The sequence below is a fragment of the Primulina eburnea genome, chromosome 4 (genome assembly GCF_022965805.1).
Source record: "Primulina eburnea isolate SZY01 chromosome 4, ASM2296580v1, whole genome shotgun sequence".
Taxonomy (NCBI): Eukaryota; Viridiplantae; Streptophyta; class Magnoliopsida; order Lamiales; family Gesneriaceae; genus Primulina; species Primulina eburnea.
Window position 1 is genome coordinate 2,791,453 of NC_133104.1, and position 22,640 is coordinate 2,814,092.

At 33.4% G+C, this 22,640-nt stretch overlaps 2 protein-coding genes across 2 annotated transcripts; one reads left to right on the forward strand and one right to left on the reverse strand.

The window, feature by feature from the left end:
• Nucleotides 1–4,191: 4,191 nt before the first annotated feature.
• On the reverse strand, nt 4,192–5,955 carry LOC140829693 (transcription factor MYB106-like). Its single transcript, XM_073192998.1, has 3 exons — nt 5,757–5,955; nt 5,307–5,436; nt 4,192–5,013 (listed from the first exon to the last, which is right to left on the reverse strand). Exons 1-3 carry the CDS (start codon nt 5,893–5,895, stop codon nt 4,320–4,322), a joined length of 963 nt encoding a protein of 320 aa, XP_073049099.1. The 5' UTR covers nt 5,896–5,955; the 3' UTR covers nt 4,192–4,319.
• A 9,013-nt stretch (nt 5,956–14,968) lies between these two features.
• LOC140829601 (protein FAR1-RELATED SEQUENCE 5-like) lies at nt 14,969–19,166 on the forward strand. The gene is made up of 5 exons (XM_073192916.1): nt 14,969–15,304; nt 16,041–18,173; nt 18,603–18,606; nt 18,860–18,969; nt 19,014–19,166. Exons 2-5 carry the CDS (start codon nt 16,056–16,058, stop codon nt 19,164–19,166), a joined length of 2,385 nt encoding a protein of 794 aa, XP_073049017.1. The 5' UTR covers nt 14,969–15,304; nt 16,041–16,055.
• Nucleotides 19,167–22,640: the final 3,474 nt, after the last annotated feature.

A 22,640-nucleotide genomic window follows, 5' to 3' on the forward strand; every position in this document is an offset into this window, starting at 1 on the left:
AACATAATATGTTTTAAGTTTATTCTGTATCAATAACTAGTTGTAATTCTGAAAATTGCTCATGAGCTTGGAGGACCATATATGCTCGTTCAATTTCTTTTCTTGCAGCCTCTTATCTTTTCTTAAACAACATTCTCTTGAGATCCTCCAGGCAAGGAAAAAACTTCACGAAAGTATCTCATTCCATATATATTCCATATGTTAGATAATATACTTTCGTATATCGAGTTTCGTTGACCGTGAATAAACTCCAGGGCATTTCCTTGCAAGATGTTATTGAATATGGAAGATTCGTACAACACGTTAATATCATTACGTGAACCGGCGACACCAAAGAATGCATGTCATATCCACAAGTCTTGAGACGTGACTGCTTCAAGCATGATTGTTGTGACCCATGACTCGATTGTTGATGACCCATGACTTCTTATAAATTGGTTTTTCAAGCAAGTGGACAATTTTTTCATTCTCAGTGCGTGCAATCAAGGCTGCCCAACATTCCAGGTAAGTTATGGCCCACCTAACCAACCAAATCAAACAGCGTAGTGTCAGCAACATGACATACAAAATAATTTCTCGGGAGAGCACTCATATTAGTACTTTTCTCATCATGCGCCCTAACCCAACATAATGCAATTATTAAAGAAAATACTTTTGAGACTATTATACTCTCGTGTTGGAAGAGTGGTCAAGACATGATACTTTACTAAATGATTTAAAAAATTTGAGTTGTATGTTAGATATTATCTGTAATGTTTGACAATCGCATTTACGGCTCAATACCAAATGAATAATCACATTTATGACTCCATACAACTTTATTTAATTTGAAAAACTTAAAGTCTTTTTGAATGTTACACAAATTATAATGATTAAACTTGCTGAATTTTTCATAACAATTGTGGATAAAAGCATGGAATGATTGATAAAAGAAAATTTTAATTTGATTTGATATAGCTAAAATGTGAAGGAGCTACTGAGCACATTCAGGGAATGATTATATTCCACCGCAATCAGTCATTATGAATAAAAGTTATGACGAAACAGAAAATGATTTTTGAGTACGTAAGCTAGTTGTTCCCTCTAGAGTGAAGGGGTATATAGAAGTTTGACAGCAAGACCAAGAATCTGAGCAGAGCTGAAATCAGATATCATGATCCAACAGCTAGACGAGGAAGGAATATGGAGAAAACTGTAAATGAAACGGCAGTATAGCTTATCTAGCTACGATTTAATTCATTATTGACCTTCATTCATCTGTTGTCACTTATATATATTGATCTTTCGATCTAGTAATCCCATGTTTAATGAAGGAACACCCATCAAGCAGCTAGCTAGCATCTTGATACACCTAAGAGACTTGCACTTATCTTATTAATGGTTCGGTTCCAAAAAAAAATCATCAAAGTGAATGCCTTGACGCTTGCTTTATTCAGACATTGTTAACAGTAGCGGAACCAGAAATATGGCTCTCCTCAAGCTAGAATTTTAAACTCTAGAATCTTTTAATATTTTAAATTGATCTACCGCATTAATATCATATTATTCCAAAATTTATATATAAATTTTAAAAATAAAACTGGACCACCCGGGTTAAAGCTTGAGTATACATGCATGTGGCTCCGCCACCAACTATTAAGATTATAAGATTTTTAGGCTCCATTTGTACAGTTATTTTAAAACCGCTTTTAGACATAAAGTGTTTGTTTTAAAATTTCTCCTTCAAAATTTTCCACGTACCCTCACTTTTAATCTTTAACAAAATTTTACATCCAACTTTTTCTTTTTTAGAAAATTAAATAATAAAACTAAACTCACGCACACAGTCACACACCCCATGCTCATTTGAATATGCACACATGCGAACTTAACAAACACCCACCCAATCACAAAGGCTGATAGGCACACACGGACTGCATATATATATTTATTCAATTTTAATCATTTTCACCGAAATAAAAACAATGGCATATGATATCATTTGTTTATGTCACATCAGTATTCTGGTAAAAAAAAACCAAATTAATTTGAAAAAAGTGCAGTTTGATGGACTAAAACTATGAATTGACAGATAACATGACTAAAATTTTAAAAAAATATGTATGACTAAAAATATTGTTCTCCCTTGACAAAGATACACAATTATACTGAGAAAAAAAAACAGAAATCCTTAACATGTCGGAAGATTTCTCGAGTTTTTGTAGTGTTTTCTTAAAAAAAAAACATTCCATTCATATGTAAATGTCGTGCAGAAAATGAGAGATTGCCTTGAAGACCAAAATTCTTCCTTCGACTGCTAACACGTTTTAGGTTAATTTATTTTAATATTTATTATTATTCCAGAAAAAAATAATAAATTTTATAATTATCTATTTGAAAGAGAACTAATTATTTTATTTGATGCTAAATATTTTTACATTTGTTAATCAGGCATATGCACTTGGTGATGTAATGTATTTTGATTTATTCATGTTATCTCGTATTTAACTTGACACTTGTCACTTCTGCATTGATTATCACCGAGACAATTATGTAAAACCGATTTAATAATTAATTAATTCATATTCTATTGACTTTGATCTCCTATAGTCTTTATTTTTTCAAAATTAATTGAGTGAAGTTTCTGGTTATGATCGAGTCAAAAGCGAAAAGGAAATACAGGGGCGAAACCAGATTTTTAAATATCGGGGATAAATTAAACATACTATATCGATATCGAGATAGTCAATAAAATTATAAACGAAACACAACTTTAACCATAATTTACACCCAAAAAATGCGGTTTCAATCTCAACAACTAAAACACATAAGCTTATAAAAAAAAGTAAAAAAAAAAAAATAGCACATACTATTTCAATAGCCAAAGCACAAAAACTAGTGAAAACATTATGCACATGATTTAGACTAGAAAACCACAAGAAACAACAACCACAATTGAAATATGGGCTGATATTAAGCTGGGACATATTCCATACGCTGGATGGAAGGCCCGATATAGAATATATGCCCAAGCCCGAATCAAAATTTTAAATATATAAAGAAAAGAAAAAATATATAGAACAAATAATCTTATAAGATAATCAATATATTATCTTACTGATTAAATTTAATTATTTAATAATTACGATATATATAATTAAGAAGAGCTCATTTTTTGGCTTGGGATTCAAACCATAATTAGAACTTTATTTAGTTTTGGTTTTCAAAGAAAAAGTCGAAAAAGAATATTTGAAACATATTAGGCTTTCATAATTAAATCGAACACTACCATAATATGCTGTTAAGATTGGGATTTGGACCTAATTCAACTCCAAAAGATATCTTAAGCGGAGGCAGGGGCGGATTTAGTGTAGGACGAACGGGGGCCACGGCCCCCCCAAAAAATTTTAGTATATAGCGACGGGTTTAACCAAACCATGATCGGCGACGGTTATTGTCAAAACCGTCGCTATATTGCGACGGTTATTGTCAAAACCGTACGTTGTTAAGAAACGTACGGTTGATGTTTTGTTCAATGTAACCCGTAGAATTTTTGTCTTTTACCTTTTAAATTTTTGTTTGTCTTTTGTAAGCGGCCCCCCAGTGTCGAAATCCTAGATCCACCCCTGAGCGAAGGACTATCCAAGATCATATATACAAATCATATGAATTTTATCCAACCGATGTGGGACAACTAACACACCCCCTCACGCCCAAGAGTAAACATCTCGAGCTTGAAGTTTACAAATGACCCAACTATGTGCAGAACAAGTAGCCCAACTATAGCAATCTAATACATAACGGTGGAATCTGAGCTATGATATCATGTTAAGATTGAGATTTGGACATAACTCAACCCCAAAAGATAACTCAAAAGGGGAGAATTGTCCAAGCTCATATATGCAATTTAGATAAAAAAGCCCGCTATGGATAATTTTAACACAAAAATTCTTGTGATATAGTTTTATGAATTAATTTCATGAAACATTTTCAATCTGATCCAAGTCATGAAAAAATATTATTATTTATGACAAAATATTGCCATGAGTTGAGAGTTAGCTCGTCTCACAGATAAATATCTGTAACACCATGTCATAATATTTTTTTTTTATGATATTAAATTTACAAGCATAAAAAATATACAAGTAAATACTAGGTTTGATGATCATTTAAGATTAAGCAAGATTACATATGCACGTGACTTCTCTTTATCAGCAGATTTCTACATAGGAAATATTCGAATTCCTTAATGAGAAAATTAACTAACCCTAATTAAACACTAATTTGGTTACCCTCTATGTCCTAACGTGGTGCATGATCTCTTGAAATAACATGATTGATCATAATGGAGAATTCAACAAATTTAATAGGTCATTCCAGTAACTCTTGTCGTCTTCATTATCTTCGAAGAAGAAACCAACCAAATTGTCGTAACTCGTAGTCACAAAATCTGTTGTACTCGTGTTGTTATAATTGTAGTTAAGGGAACACGTGATATCGTCTTGAAACTGTTGTGAATTCATCATTTTACCCTTGACTCCATTGTAGTTGGTGTTAATAGAAACCATTGAACCTCCGTTGATGAGATCATTAAGTGGAATTGCGTTCGAGTTGCTGGAGATGGTGAATGTAGACGTTGGAGACTCGAGGCTTCCGGTGACTGAGCTGAAAGAGCCGTTGACTGTGGCTGTGGCTGTGGCTGTTGTGGCTAGCCAGACTCTTAGCACGTCTAAGCATGGTGGAGGTGGTGGGGCGGTGGCTTTGCGAAGAAGTTGGAGGTGGAGGTCAGATAAACGTTTTGACTCACGAACAAGCCTGGCTTCGGCTTCCAGCCGAGCAGTCTCCCACTGTGCCATGTGGTTGAGGTTGGCGGCTAGTCTGGATTGAGCTGAGCCGTCGGGGCTAACGTTCTTCGGCTTGTGGGTCAACGGGTCGATGCCCATTCGAGCTAACCGTTTCTTGAGACGAGTGTTCCAGTAGTTCTTGACTTCGTTATCGGTTCTCTTTGGTAAATGGCTTGCTATTACGGACCACCTAACATATATTATGTAAAAAATATTACCATATGAAATCTTACCATATGAAAAACACGAATATAAATTTAAAAAAAAGTTAATAAAGTCTATCCCACTAACAACTGTCTCATCTGATCACCTCAATAATCGAAATAGATCGTACAATTTAAAAAATTTGAGTTTACATGAGATTATATATATATATATATATATATATATATGTCTATAACTTTTGATTCAACGACAATATTCAGTTCTATACCTATATATAGATATATCGAATGATTTTCGTTACAATATTAATATTGTTACCTGTTGCCTAAAAGAGCATGAAGTCTAATAATGGTCTTCTCTTCTTGCACACTGAATTTTCCTCTCTTGATATCAGGCCTCAGATAATTTTTCCACCTCAGTCTGCAACTTTTCCCACACCTGTCAAGCCCTGCATATATGCCATATACCATAATTAAAGCATCATCAATAATTGTTCAGTTTGCTTAATCTTTTGCAAACCATCAATTTTTCTAGTTGTTTACACCTCTATTTTTTTCTTACCCAATTTCTGGACCAAAACTAAAACTTGATATTTTATTTATTTTGATAATTAAATTTTGATGTGTACGCAACCCCGTGAAGTATACGTTGATTCTTGGATCCGTCCTTAATTTGATGAAAAAGCAGACAGCGTAATAATATTATTACAAATCCAGTAGAAATTGCATGCATGCAAGTAAATCGATGTTCAATAATAAATATTTTTACCAGCTTTTTCAGGCAGAGCTCGCCAACTCCCATGGCCAAACTGTTCAATGTACTCGCACAACTTCTGGTCTTCATCTCGAGTCCAAGGACCTTTCTTCACCTCAATCTTTTCACTCGAATTATTCGATATTCTTCCCATTTTAGTGCTATTACAACGTTCGTTTGTAACTTCACAAAAAAAAAAAGGTGTAAAAATCTGTGACACACTTGTGGGATGATTTGCAATGCATGAGAACTTATATATTTATATATATACACACAAAAAGAGAGATATATGAAGATATAAATTCAGTTACTGTACTCTGAGAGGTATGTGGGATTGATGATTTACCTAATCCTTTTATGACAAAACCCCACTTGCCACATACTACAAATAGGGTTATTGAATCATTACTCAATCTCTGCTTCACTTGTCTAGCTAGTTTGTGTGAGTGCGTGAAAGAAGTAAGAGTTAATGCAACTTTGAACTGCCTCGAATTATTCTGTCGGGGGGAATAAATAGACTTGTGATATTGTGAAAAAGCTTCTCTTTTATTTTTGTGAATGAATGAGGTGCAGTCGAGGGCAACGGCAACACGTGCAAGATCAGGTTTCTTATTTGGCTGTGTTCGTCCGAGTAGGAAAATTATCAAAATCATATTACAATTTGACCTACATTCGGTTTTGATTCTCTAATTAGTCAGAATTTGATGTTCATCCTATAATTCACTTTTTTTTGCTGCTTTTAATCATATTTCACAAGATTACGTCACGACAACAATTTCTAACGTTAAATCATCGATATTTAATGTCACGTGACCACTTCAAAGAAATTGTATGACTAAAATACGGGGCAAAAAAAAAAAAGACAAACTGCATTATGACAAGTTTGATATACAAGGAACAAAACTAGAATAGCTCAACTTACCGGACGAATTTAGCGAGCATCTCACCATCTTATATGTATATTGTTCCGCAAATCTCAAGTAATTGATTATGGCTTAATTTTGTGGCGTTACTTACGGTTTTTGAAGTCGAATCCCCACGTCGGATCACTCCAGATGATTTTATTCATGTGTTATTACTATATGATGCATTCATTTTAAATCCAAACGCAGAATTATTAACTAAGAATTTAAAGACTTGTTTAAAATTAGGTCAGAACTTATAATTGACATTATATTGAAAAATAACATTTAATTTTGCCTTCCTCAAACAATTATTTATGTATTTATTTTTCGGAAATATATACCGCGTCACTTGGTGATCTCGATTAAACTTGAGATCGATTTTGAATAAATTGTAGCTATAGGTGAATGGTTCAAAGGATACTTCATTTTTTGATATAATGAAACGAACAAGTAAATTAGCATTCCAGATGAAATTTGCTTGAAGGATTTGTATTTTGTAGAGGTCGCAAGTGTGCATGCATGGCTCATTCGTAACTATTTGTTGTCACAAGCTAGTCCTTTTGTGCATTAAATTGTCATGGGCCACTACGATTTTTTGAGGGATTTGGTTACAGTACTATTCTACATATAATTATCAATTACATTAAAAAAAATGTGATATAGATATAGAAATAAATTTACATTTTTGCTATTATATATTTGCTTATTAAATTCTTTATATTGTCGAATTTTAGTCTTAGTCTGTTGTCTTTGTTATTTTATTTATTATTTTTTGATATTTTAGTCCTTCTAACGTAGCACTGATGTTGTGTCGATGCGACAATGACGTAGTGTGGTGTATAATGTCATATCGATACTTCAGCAGAAAAATGATCAAAATTGCTAAAAATAAAAAAAATATATAAGGTTGAGACTAAAATTTGACAACACAGAAAACCGAATTTGCTAGAAACAAAACACATACAGATGACCAAAATTGTAATTTCCCTTTATAGGAATTTCTTCTAACAATGGAAGAGAATTTATTGAGACGAAAACGGCATAATGGAAAGAGACTAGGCCAAGATCACTTTCCAATAACTGAAACTAAAACACTAAATCAGAGAATTTAATGAGCAGCGGGATATTCTAATTGATCTCCAATTAGAAAATAAAACGAAATACCATAAATCAAAGTGTTTATTAGATGATAAAATTTTGTGTTTTCTGAAAGGTATGTGGAAGAAATTAAGCTTCTTGGCTTGCTGGAACTTAGTTATAAAATTAATTTATTTTTAAATAAATTCTAGCTACATTTATTTCATTTGGTGATTATTGACCCACATCCACATGGGCACATCCCATGCATGCTCAGATAATTTAATATAGTTTTAAATGTTCGATTTTAACTCTAGTGGAGCTTACTGCAACTGACTGATGATTTTTACGTATAGTTTTTAGTTCAATTTAAAACTAAATAAGCTATAAAAAGATCATCACATCGTCGAATTAGTTACCTATCTCCATCTCCGATCGATCCAAGCGACTTAATTAGCCGCTGCTGCGTTGAAAAAACTCCATTTGGGGCGGTGGCTGAGGCGGCGGGAGACGGAGAAGGGGTGGCTTGAATGCATTTCACGTTATGTGTTAGTTGTACTCTAAATTCTAATGGCCCTCTAGTCATGTTTTCTGTCTCACCATTCTTGCAAACTACATTAATTGCTTCCTTCTACATCTAACTTATTCTTCTTCTTTCTTTAACCATTCAGTTAAACCTCTTGTGATTCATGTTTGCCCTTATTTCTACCTTTGAGGTAGAGGAAGGGAATTAAAAAATATATTTTTTAAAAAACAATCGAATATATAGGAGTGAAATCGTGAAACTGTCTTATTCGACGTTTATACAGAAAATCTATTAATGACTATTAGACATGTAATATTGTAGATAGCATGTTAAGTTAAACGTATATGAGAAATATTGAGATGAGTTACTTTTTGGGAAGTTCTCGTACCTCAAAATGTTAACGCTACAATGTAAGATTTGGTTGAATTGTTGAGATATTAAAAAGGGACATTAGATCTTAATAGATAAGGTAAAATTTATCTTTGTTAAGGACGCTTGCAACGGCAAGGAAAAGACTAGACCGATATACAAGGTGATATGAGACATCGTCGGCAGTAACACCTAATGTGCCTAATAGTCCGAACCATTAACACATAAGTATTTGTGGCGCCCTCATATCACTACAACAAAAATAACTTTTCACAGCGCACTATCAACAGCGCACAATAAAGGTATGCCGTTAATAGTATTATCAACCAGTTTAAACAATATAATTTTTGTCCTAGTGTTTGAACCTAAGATAGCCACTTCAAAATTCATGAATGAGTACTCTTACAAATACTACCAATTAAATGTATTTGTATTTCACATCTTCTCGCCAAATCTGAAACATGCATGGTACATGTTCTTTTAGCATACTTGTAAAAAAATGACTACCATGATAAATATTTTTGATGCCATAGAAGAAGGGATAGACTATGTAATATTGCAATAAGGGACGATTTTCGTTAAATAAAAATTATTGTCGGGACTTCGATTTGTGGGTGGAATGAATTTTCTTTCCGACGATCATTCCGACCACGAGAGCTTGAAAACACGATCATATAGGTGAGAAGACGCCTGACTTTCTCTGAAACCCAAGTTAAGGACTTCCGAAATATATTAACGAAAGAACTGACTTCGGTTTGCCTACACCATACACAGGTATTCATATACGTGGAGAGGCTTTAATTTTCGCAGCAGAGTGGCAACTTTCTCTTTATATAACATTTAGAATGTTTTCAGTGCAGTCTCCTTCTTCACCCTAATGTTAATTAGCAATTGCTTAAACTTTCTTCCTAGCTAGGGTATCGGAACTACACGGGGTGAGTCAAGCTAGCTAAAGTCAAACTCAGGTTGGCAAGGCGACTATAGCCGTTCGGTATCAGCTCCAGAAATCAAGCACTCCGAACTTTTGAGCCAAGACATCCTCGATCGATCGGTTGACTAGACGGATGGTTCGATCACCAGTCGAGTTCGAGTATTAATTATTGTTATTATTTATGTGAAACTATCTTCACTACTAAGCCGGAGTATGTATCCTTCGAATTGGTAGAAAATATTGATTATATAGATTTAACCATCGATCATCATCCGGGCATCATTTTTTTTAGGTATATTTTGTGAATACAATGTAGGAGATATATATTAAAGTACTTGAAATTTAGTGAAATCATATTTGGAAATGGTAATACATGTATTTGGAAATGGTAATACATGGCCCCATCATTTATTGCAAGAAAATTAATCATTGATTTAACCTAAAAGTCCCCGATTTGTAAGTGGGATATAAATAGCATCAACTACTCTTGGGGATTCTGATTATAAAATATTAAATTTTTAATGCATTCACTCTTTCAAGACGGAGTCATCATATTAACTTCTTCCCATAAATCCCACGCCATTATTACATTCCACCAAAATTATGGAGTTTGGTTGTCTTAGTTAATAGGCTGAGTATATTAGTAAAAACCAAGAAAAAAAATGCTAATAAATGTAGGTAAAATTTCATATCCCAATCTATTAAGAGTGACTCTCATGTGAGACCGTCTCACGGATCATAATCTGTGAGACGAGTCAACCCTACCCATATTCACAATAAAAAGTAATACTCTTAGCATAAAAAGTGATACTTTTGCATGGGTGATCCAAATAAGAGATTCGTCTCACAAATAAGATCCGTGAGACCGTCTCACACAAGTTTTTGCCATCTGTTAATATATATTTAGTTCTCAATATCGTATAACTAGACTTTTCCAACATGAAATGTCCTAATCCAGGACAATATATATAAATTAAAAATTCGTTTTTTCCTCTTAATATATATTGAATCTTTTGGAGTTTACTTGGATATAGATCGTAGATATATATTCTTAGACTTGAATTGAACATTTTCTTAGCCGATAACAGATTCTTGAAATCTAATAAATGTCTGAATGAGCACCTGATTGTTCTGTAAAAGAAATAAATTCTCTCGATTTCCTTATCACCAGATGTCCCCATTGTTCAGAATAATAAACGATCGATGAGACTGATGGTAAAACCTTGTTTTAAAATTACATATTTAAAAGAAAATCAAGAATAGGCATTTTAAAAAATTACACTATCATTTTTTTTAATATTGGGACTTAGCTTAACACCGCTGATTTTTGTGGAGGCCCGTGCTCCTGATTAATATTTAATGACCAAATAATCAGGATTTATTAATGTAAACAGCGAAAGCGATTAAAATTATTCATTTTGGGCCTACAGAAATTTCGGCATGACCTATTCATAAATAGGACATCCCAAAAAATCAAAACATCACAAATAATATTTATATACTCGAAATAAAGTCATAACATCAATTCACAACCTATAGCCGCACTGGCCAGGACTAAACACATGTAGAGTCGGCAAGGCTCGTTCACACAACTATCAATTCAAAATATCGTAAAAATAACAGTACAGCTACACGGGACATCTCCCCGCTAAATGTATGACTCCATAATATAGTATATATATATATATGGGAACTTTCAACCATGACTCGACAACTGGGCACCACTACCTGACGCTCCACCAGACGCGTCAAATCCTCCTGGATAACCTGCTATGCCATCAAAAACAACCACAACATAAAAAAAAACGAGAGATCAGGCCACAGTACGACGAACCAGTAATTACGACAAATATAACTGACATGAAATAAAATCAAGTAAAATGCGATGCAATACAATGTAATGCAATCCGTGAAAGGTAACAACCGATAGCGGATACCAAATAGAGTCCAAATGAATCGCATCAACAATAGTAACAGCGGCCACCCATACCAAGAACGTAGCAACGCAACATCCAGTCGCCACTCATCCATGCACGTAGCATCGAGGTACGGGAGCTACCCACTCAGCTCTCATGCAAGTCATCAGGAGTGCTAATCCTACCCATCCGCTCCATCGATGACGCAACAACTCGATAGATCAATATCAATAGAAATCAAAGGAGTCAAGGCTCGAAATGCTATGCACTAATAGTATCAACTCAGATAAATGCATGAATGCAATCACGTATTCACAAAAGCACATAAAGCACGCCACAACTCATTACAAATACTTAACGTCATTCCACATCGCTATAGCCGTCATAATAAAATAATTCATGCGTACCTCAACTGATACCTAATTTACCACCGAAATATCTTAAAGTTTACTCGCATAATCCAATCTTGTGGCATTTTATACATTTCATATCAAGTTCCATTTATTTTTCTATTATTTGACAATTTAGCCTAAAATTCCAAAAATTCTTAATTTAGGCTTTAAAATTTTTAAAACTCATTGCAAAGTCAAATATAACGATTTATTTAACTTAATAAACCTAAATTCCTCAATAATATACAATTTTAAGTTTCGAAAATTCGATCGTACCGAATCTGAAATTTTCGATATTTTATAGGAATTTCCAAAATTTTCATTTTCTATTTTTAATACTATAAAGGCATCCCTTTAACAATTTAACATTTCAAACATCATAAATTCCCAAATCAATAGGCTAAATTCGAAATATTATCTAATTAAATTTTGAAAATTAGCTTAATACCTCCAATCAGCTCCGATATAGCACCTACAATCAATAATCCAATGTATATTAATTATTGGAACCCAATTGAATTAAAATGCCCAAAATTCGAAACCCTAAACTCATAATTATACCTCTGAAATTTTTTAAAATTGCTCAAAGCTTCGAATTTAAGCTTCAAACAACATAACTCAAGCTTTCTTCCAACTTTTCCGGTAAAAATAGGCGGCAGTATCCGATGAGTTTCCAAGAGTCGCGAGTTTTCTTAGCAAAAATGGTATCAATGGATATCTCTTGTCGAGAGGATTCCGAATATGTATTTATTTTAATTTTGGGCAAACGAAATGGCAATAATCGACGGATGAAGTTTCAAGTATCTTTTTTTTATTTTTTATCTTTTAAACTTACTTAATGACATTTGGGCTGGGCTTTGGGAATTGGGCTCTCACAATTTTCCTTTTAAAAATTGCTTCCAAAATTGCGAGATAATTATTTCTTAATTATCGAGATATGTATTTCATATTTAGAATTATGCCATAACAATTAATTCGTGTAATATATTGCAAATTTCGAATTTATGACTTATGGACTGGATGGTTGAACGTAGACTGCTTTCTCGTACAGGTTCGTGATGTATCTGGACTATATTGCAAATTTGCTAGCTTCCTTGTTGAGAAAGCTGCCTTGCATGCAATATGCTCTTCTAAATAGGTTGATATACTTCTTAAATTTCGAAAATAATGTGTATATTTTGTACTGGATTTCGATTACCATGTATTATTTATATTTTCGAATTTATTATAACTCGAAAATAAATTCTTACACATATTTATATTTATTTAATTATATCCCAAAAAATTTGGGTTCTCACAGATTCAGATTTTGACTTTTGAAGATGGTTTGTAAATCATTGTTTTATCTTGCTAACACATACTGTATCGCTTCATTCCAATAATTGAGCTGAGAGATATGACCAAAATACCGCAACTGCTCATACCCAACTGATTGTTGTTTTCGTGCAATCAGTTTGGTAATTCAGCAACCGGTTTGACCAGATACCATTCCATTTTGTTGAACTGACGTGAAGTACGACTTGTTTCAAATTGAGTTTTATGATCATTCAAGTTGGCGGATTGTCATTTGAATCATCCGGCTAAGAGATATCATTAAAACACCGAAGCTCGCCAGAAATTCAGTTTGGCTAAATTCTTGTGTTTGCAACTTCACATGTGAATAAATATGTTAGAAATACAAAATGTACTATTTTCAGTTTTCATCTTGTGTTTGCAACTTCGGTTTTTTTGGTCGTCTGAAATTAGCTTGACATTCATTTTACTTTTTCAAAATCTACTATTAATTAATTCTGAATTTCGAAAAATGTTAAACATAAAAATTGTTATTGCATTGTCTATTGCATTACACGTGTTGGCCAGAAGCATGATTTTACTTATTCCAATCTATTTTCGACATAATTCACGTCATCTGGTGAAGTTTCGTAATTTTTCGGACATGTCTTTTATTTAATATGAATTTATCAAGTTTTAACCAAAACTATCTTACACAAGTTTTGTACAAAATGAATTTCAAAATCTTACAATATCTTCTCATGATCCTATCAAGTCTAAAATTACTTAAATTTATTTATAGGAAATTATTTTGGCTTGAGCCATCAACCGGGGGGAAATAGTAAGATACCAATATGAAGATTTTTATTGATTTCTTGAAATAATAAATTTGACATTTGACCTGTAATTTACAGTAAAATTTTATAAAATAATAATTTATTCATATATTCCATCATATTGTGTATTTTTCATTTTTATTTCTCACATTGTACTGCATATTGGATTTCTGAATTTATTGATTCCTGAATGGTTAGAGATCGGCTAGTACTGAATAACTGAATGAATGAACAAATGACTTGAACCCTGGATAACAGTATATGTACCAGATTGCTAGTCCACTAAACAAATGCGACTTCGGCCGAAAATGTGAGCCCAATGAACAATGGATTTAAGACTTGATATATGATTCATCTGAACAACATGACTTCGGTCTGAAAATGTGAGTTCACCTTGGTTCATAAATAATCTATTGTATGGTTCCTACTTGAGTATGTTGGGAAAATTTCTACACAAAATGTTGGTAGGAGCCACCTCTTTAGACCGTGATATTTATTTCAGGATCTTGAACAATTATTGTACTCAACTTAGCAAAAAAATTCATAACAATACATTACTACTGAATTATATCATCTCATATTGAATTGTTACAATGATTTATTATCATATGATTTGTTAACTATATATAAGTTCAATTTATTTAATCACTGATCCCTAAAATACTCAATATCTATTTCTTTCTATTTATTGCAAATTCCAGATACAAGATTTCGAGTTTCCAAATAAGATGAAAATCAAGAATGAAAATGTTGACTTAATTAGAAAGACCATGACTTTTTCTGTTAAATTCGTATTTTTATTATCTCTTCATAAAATACAAGAATTGTACACGATTTCATTATTATAAATTAAAATAATAATAATAATAATAATAATAATAATAATAATAATAATAATAATAATAATAATAATAATAATAATAATGATATTACGATTCGTGGATCCACCATTCAAATCGGTAAAGTCGATCCTGGGCGTAAGGGCACTGCCCTTACGCCCTGGCTGAATGACACGTGTCATTTTGTATTCTTTATTTTTAAATTTTTTTAGCAACTAAAATTCCAACCATGGTTTAGGATTTTCGAATTTATCTAAAATAATACCAACCATGATTTAGGCTTTCAGATCTGTGAAAGCCGCTCAAAATTTTTTTCCCAAAAATTTTCCCCGCTCAATATTTTGGGACTCCACCATTTCTCCTAAAACTTTTCACGGTACCTCTCAACACCCACCAGCCACCGGGAAAGGCCACCGTTGCGGCCATCACATCTCCGTCACGAGCCCTTGAGTCATTGGAGAAGTCTATTTGTGCGGTATATTCTGTAATATTTTGAGAAGGTATATTCTGTAATTTCCTTCAATGCCGATAATGGGTTTGACCCTCATTTAATTTTTTTTCTTTATTTCCCCATGCTTGATTTGAAGTTTTGTATTCCTGCTTTGTAATTTTTAAGTCGATTAAATTTAATTTTCTAAAGCAACAGCTGGAAGCGTTCTTTCTTGATTTGGTAATTTGTGTTACGATTTAATCAAGTGAATCTTTCATATATATATGATTAAGGTGTTTATCAGTGGCGGGATTCCACTCTTGAATATACATGCCATTTGTGATGCCAGATAAGCCAACAGCACGAGTATACATATCACATTCTACACCTTTTGCAGTCCCAGAAATAATTTGTTGAGCATAGTATGGACTGATAGTCACAAGAACTAATTTGTCCACAATCTTGTAATGCCTTTAATCCAAACAGTCGATCAAATGGAGTAGGGATCAGAATAGTTTTAGATTTTCGACATAGCCCATTACATTAGTTCAAAAGTCCGAAAATAAGCCAACAGCACGAGTATGGATTGAAAATAGCTCAGATAAGCCAACAGCACGAGTATGGATTGAAAATATGCTAGATATGTAAGTAAGCATTTTATCATTCCAGATTATTTTAAATATTCTTAGTAAGTAAGCTAGATATGTATGGATTGAAAATATGCTTGAAATATTCAATTGCTTGGAATGTTCCTGCAACCAACTTGATGTTTATTGTTGTAGTTGAATCTTTGTTGGGTGTTGTAGGTTTTTTACTTGACAATGGAAGATGACAACCCAACTGAAGATTTGGGGGGAGAATACGTTGAAGGAGTAGAACTGGATCACATTTCACAAAAGCAATGTGGAGTTCCTGATTTGTCTATGCCAGAAGACGTTGAGGTACTAACTGAAATTTCTGTTGTCGATATTTTGGAGAACAAACTAGCAGTGGGTTCAATTGTGAATAGTGTTGAAGAGGCGTATTTGTTGTATTGTCAATACGCGCATGCCAAGGGATTTAGTGTGAGAAAGGGTGATCAACGTTGTTTTCCCAAAACTAATGAACTTCAATCAAAGGAATTTCATTGCTCATGTGAAGGTTCGAAAGATGAAAAATGTTCTAGTAAAAGAATTCCTGTTTATCAAAAGTTGATCACTAGAACTCAATGTAAAGCCAAGTTGAAGATTACAAGGGAAAAAGGGGGTGAATGGCGGGTGAGTAGATTTTTTGAGGAGCATAATCATGAGATGTTTGCACTTGATCAAACTCACCTGCTAAGATCGGCACGCAATTTATCACATGCAAAAAAATCCACTCTAGAAGCTATGGTGAATGCTGGAATATCTGTCTCTAATGCAGTTTCTTTTATGGAAAATGAAGCATGTGGGCCACAAAATTTAGGTTTTATTAGAAAAGATGCATATGACCATATGAGCCGGCTAAAAAAGCATACCAAAGTTGAGAATGGAGATGCAACTGCACTTATCCAATATTTTATTGAGAAGGCGAACAAAGAGAATTACTTTTACTGGAATGTGCAATTGGATGATGATGATAGAGTGATGAATTTTTTCTTTAGGGACTACAAATGTGCAGTGGATTATGAATATTTTGGTGATGTGATGTCGATTGACACAACATATAGATCAAACAAATACAATTTGGTTTGTGCTCCATTTATTGGTATAAATCACCATATGCAAAATGTGTTGTTTGGTTTGGCTTTTATGTCAGATGAGACCGAAGCTTCTTTTGAGTGGTTGTTCACAACATTTCTAGATGCTATGTATGGAAAACAACCTGAAACTATATTTTCAGACCAATGCCAGGCCATGATGAATGCCATTGAAACGGTTTTTCCGCAGTCACATCATCGCTTATGTCAATGGCATATAAATCAAAATGCTCCTTCACATTTTGGGAATTTAAATGGCGATTCAAATTTCAAAAAATTGTGGTATAAATGCATGAATTACTGTGAATCTGAAGATGAATTTGATGCAACGTGGACATATATGATCGATACATATAATTTGTGTGGTCATAAATGGTTGAATGGGATGCATAAAATCAGGGAAAAATGGGCTACTGCTTTTAGCAATGGAAAATTTAGTGCAGGACTATTGGCTACCTCAAGGAGTGAGGTCACAAATATGGTTTTGAAGAAAGCAGGTAATAAAATGTGTACTTTGTATGAATTTGTGATGAATTATACAAAAATTCTAAATAAATGGCGGGAGAAGGAGAAGTGTGAGGATACCCGTTGTCGTCATGGTAAGCCTGCACAGATTTTGAAAAATCATCCGTTGTTGATTCATGCTGCTGATGTCTACACTATTTCCATTTACAAGTTATTCGAAATTGAATTGGTTAACTCTTTGAATTGCAAATCTGTTCAACCACCAGCTTGTTTTGGTAATGATTGGAATTTGATTGAGTTCAGAGTAAAATCTCACGATGAAAACTCAAGGGTCAGACAAGTGGTGTTCAATAAGCAGACTCATGAAATAAAGTGTAGTTGTTCTAAGTTTGAGACAATGGGGATTTTGTGTAAGCATGTTTTGATGGTGTATAACTCTTTCGACGTCACTGTTTTACCCAACTGCTACATTTTGAAGAGATGGATGAAGAATATAAAAACTAGAGTTAACAATGACTTCAGAGAAAGTGGTGGTGGTGGTGGTGGTGGTGGTAAATCTGAGATGGTGTTTGTGAATCAAATAATGAGATCGATGTATGATCTAACTCAACTGAGCAAATCTCACGAGGATGCGAGAAAAAGTTTGTATAAGTTGGTTGATACAGCAACAGATGAAATATCCAACCTTGTCCAAAATTTGAGTGTAGATGATGAGACGCCGTGTGATGATATTCCAAGTGACGGTCACATCGATGCAGTATTAATACGTAACCCACTTACTGCTAAAGCAAAAGGAGTGACAAATGCAAATATTACACGACATTGGGATAATAAGAGCAAAAAAGGAAATAGAAAAGGAAAAGAAAAAGCTGAAATTCCAAGTAAGTTTAAATTTATTCAAAGTTGTGATCATATACTAATTACATAGGTAGATGACCATCTTCTTTGGATGTGCTAGGTGCAAAAGGAGGCAAAAGAAAGGGGCAAAGTTCACAAGATGACACCACGGCACGGGAAAAAAACCACATACCATCCCAACAACACTTAAATTTAAATTTCTCGCCGAATCCTTTTTTACTTCCTCAACATTTATTACTGTACTCAAATCAAATGGTAACTTGTTTTTTTTATTTTCACTATTAAATCAACGCGTTATCATCTTCGATATTATTTATGTCTCGTGCAGGAAGGTAATACAAATGTTTGTACAAGCGGTGAAATGAATTTATTCCCTTGTCAGTTTCAGGGTCCTCAATCATCACAAGTAAGGATTAAATTTTTGAGCATTCAATTTTCGAACTTTATATGTATGTGTTAGTTTCTTAAAAATCTTTTTTCATAGTATGTGTTCGTTTCTTAAAAAAATGTCAGATTATTCGGAAACCAGCGGAGGGCCAGCGTAGTATGAATGACCTCTGGATGCCTTCATTTCAATCGTGACAGGAACACCAGTCCCGAATCCAAAGCTGTTGGTGCCAAATATTAACAGTAGTGTGGATGAAGTGAAGCTTGACAAAATTGAAGATTTTGTTATCTGTTTTTTTTTTTTGCCTGTAATGTTGTTAGAGTAATTTCTCTTTCGTAATGTATAAAGTAGTATTGCCATATTGCCATACCTATTTGTACAAGTAAAATTGCTCGTATAAGCGTTGACCTGGAGTTATGCATCAACAAGAGGATTGAAGGATATGGCAAAAGTTCATTATTAGCTGCCACTGATGTTTATAACCCAATGGACATCATAATCTGAATCTGGTGTTATTTTGTGTATTGGTTAGTTTACTACAATCGTATGATTCTGCTCATTGGTGTTTATATATATGGACATGCATGGTTATATAACCAATGCACCACAGCATGGTGTTTATATATATGGACATGCATGGTTATATGAAATGGAGTAAACATGGTGTTTCCCAGCAAGTTAATAAGACATTAACTTAAAAATATCTTACACAAATTCTTGACAAAATATATCTTAAACAAAAGTAACTAAGCATTCATAAAATATAACTTAAACAAAAGTAATAAAGCACAGGTCATAAAAATATCTACTGCTAACTTAATTATGTCTTACATATTACAATATTAAACAGAACATCATAGCAATACCAAGAAGAACTCTAGTCATCATCACGAAATTGTAGAGATTCCAGCAAGACTTTCAACTCTTCAGATAGCTCGTCCATTCTTAATGCATTTCTCTGATGCTCACGTGCTAACTCTATTTGAGCATTAACCAATTGAGCTATTTTTTCGTTTAGTTTTTTTTCCGAACTCGAACTTTTTGCAGACGTTGAGCTCGAACTTGACGCGGACGTTGAACTACAAGTTGGACCGAACGTTGCACTCGAAATTGGAGCGGACGTTGAACTCGAACCAGTAGCAACGAAAGGTTTCTTCATGTATTCATCAAATGCTCTCAATGCCTTTTCTTTAGTGCTATATCCCTTGTAACAAGCACCTCTAAAGCCATTAACTTGTGCTTGAGTCTCTTCCCAGCGCTCATAAACACCGGGTTTTCTCCCATTAAAAACAACATATGTTTTTTCCTACATCAAGACAAAATTTTACAAAAAAATACAATAACTAAGCATGATATAAAAAAAACAATAACATAAGTTTTAATTAAAAATGGTTAAATGAATATAGAACACGAAATTACAAAAGTTACCATCGCGGCAGATATCTTTGTCGTGAGGGGATATAATAAGTTGTTCTGTGTTCCAAATCACCAATCCTGAAGAATACTCAAGACTACAGAACAACTATAGGTTTCGTCAAAAGCAGAAAACAATAGATAGGATTTGAAAGAGAAAACCATAGATAGGATTTGGTCCAAAGAAAAAAAAAATCATAGATAGGATAAATTACATAGTTATTTGGTAAATGATTGGATGTAAAAGGAGAATTGGACCTTGTGATTTTGAATTGGAATATAGCTCGGACAAAAGAATTAGGACTAAAACTAAAATCTTTGGAGTATAGTTCAACCGAAGAAAAGAAATATGACTAAAACTAAAATCTAACAACAAAAAAAAGACCGAAATCGCAAAAAAAGTTCAAAATTACGAATATTTCTTAAAATGCCCACTGCTTTTTTGTCATTGAGATACAAGTACTTCGTTGCCCTGTCTATTTTAACACACCAGAACTATCAAAATACAGCATTGCATCACTCCATTCTAAGACTTCCCGGTTGAAAACAAACACAAGCCCATAATATGTCCTCTCAGTACTAATACCATTCTGGAATCTTGTCACCATAAATAACAATCAATAATATAAGTTGCAGTACAAATTCACAAATCAATAATAGATTTTTCAAACAAACAGAAAGAACCCACTTTTTCACATATATATATCCCACAAACAGAAAGAACACACTTTCTCAAAACATACAGAATAATATTAGTTGCATTACAAATTCCCAAATCAAGAATCGATTTTTGACACAAACAGAAAGAACCCACTCTTTTTCCCAAATCAAGAATCGATTTTACAGTAGTGTGTTCGCGAGGTAGGCACGAACCTGTTAAACTTTGTGCGACGACGTCGGTGTGGTGGCGAGGACGGAGGAGAAGGATAGCGGTGGGAGTCTTGAGAGGTACCGTGAAAAGTTTTAGGAGAAATGGTGGAGTCCCAAAATATTGAGCGAAAAATTTTTGGGACGAGCGGCTTTCACAGATCTGAAAGCCTAAATCATGGTTGGTATTATTTTAGATAAAATAAATTCAAAAATCCTAAACCATGGTTGGAATTTTAATTGTTAAAAAAATTTAAAAATAAATAATACAAAATGACACGTGTCATTCAGCCATGGCGTAAGGACAGTGCCCTTACGCCCAGGATCGACTTGACCATTCAAATCCACCAATATTTGTCATTTGAATCCAAATATCGAATCTCTTGTCAAATCGAGTCATTTCTTCCAGATGAAATCCGTTTGCCCAAACACTTCCGAAATTATTTTTATTGTTAAACGACAAACGTGGCATTCTTTTTATTATTATTATTATTATTATTTTAAACTGATAAACATTTTATATAGTACTCTTGATGAAAAATATATTAGATAAGCACTAATTTTTGTTGGCCCACGATATTTAATGAAAGTACGCTGGGGTTCGATCATACGTTTGCGTTATAAACTAATTTGCATAATGGTTTTGGATTCTTTGGTGCATTAAATACTATAACATTAGCCAGCAGGGCACAGGCATTTATTTTACTTGCCAGAATTGAGAAAATTCAATGTTTCTGTCCAACAACTCGGAGCGATTGTGTAATTACATGCATTACTCATTCAACCTAAAAGCTTTGAAAAGCCAAGCATGCATTGCCCTTGATCCATATCAACCATGCAGGGCCGTCTTCAGAAATTTGGAGACCTTAGGCTATTTTTTTAGGTGAATGTTTTATATAATTTTTTTTAAAATTAAATATACAAATATCACATAAAAACTGATAATTAAAAGCCCAAAACTAAAGCCCTAATTATATTAGAGGCCCTAATAAAAAGAGAGGCCCTAGGCGGCTGCCTAGGGCGCCTACCCCTAGAGCCGGCCCTGCAACCATGGTTAATTTGATCCTGGATGACACTTCAATCGTTGAAATATTCATAAATAGTTGTTCGTCAAATATATTTGGGAAAACCGCAATATTAATCTTATATATTTGTCCCTATGTGATTTTGGTTTTTTATGTTGTCTTGGTTAGTTTTGTAATTTTAGTCATTTTTCTCATGTGACACTGATGCGATGCCTACACGAGTCTGAAATGTTGCTGGTGCGTGCAGTGTCACGTCAACAATTTCGAGATTGTCAAAAATTGAAAATATCTAAAATAAATTTGAAATCGAACAACATCGATAACTAATATTGCAAAGAAACAAACATATAGTATCAAAATTGCAGTTTTCTCGATATATTTATATGTTACTTTGTAATGTTCAAGATTGAGTAGGTTAATATTTTCCTAAAAGAAGAGAGAGTAAAAGTAGTCGATTAAAATTGGTGGCCGTCAAATATTATATTTCATGGACATGATCTTTATGTAGTAGAATTCTCAAATTCTCGCTAATTGATAAAATTTTGATCTCAATTCAATAACCTAGATTTTTACATAATCTGATTTTTAGAGGATTTATATATATATATATATATATATATATATATATGAAGAAAATAGATATATTAAAACACTTGTACTATATAGGGTTTAT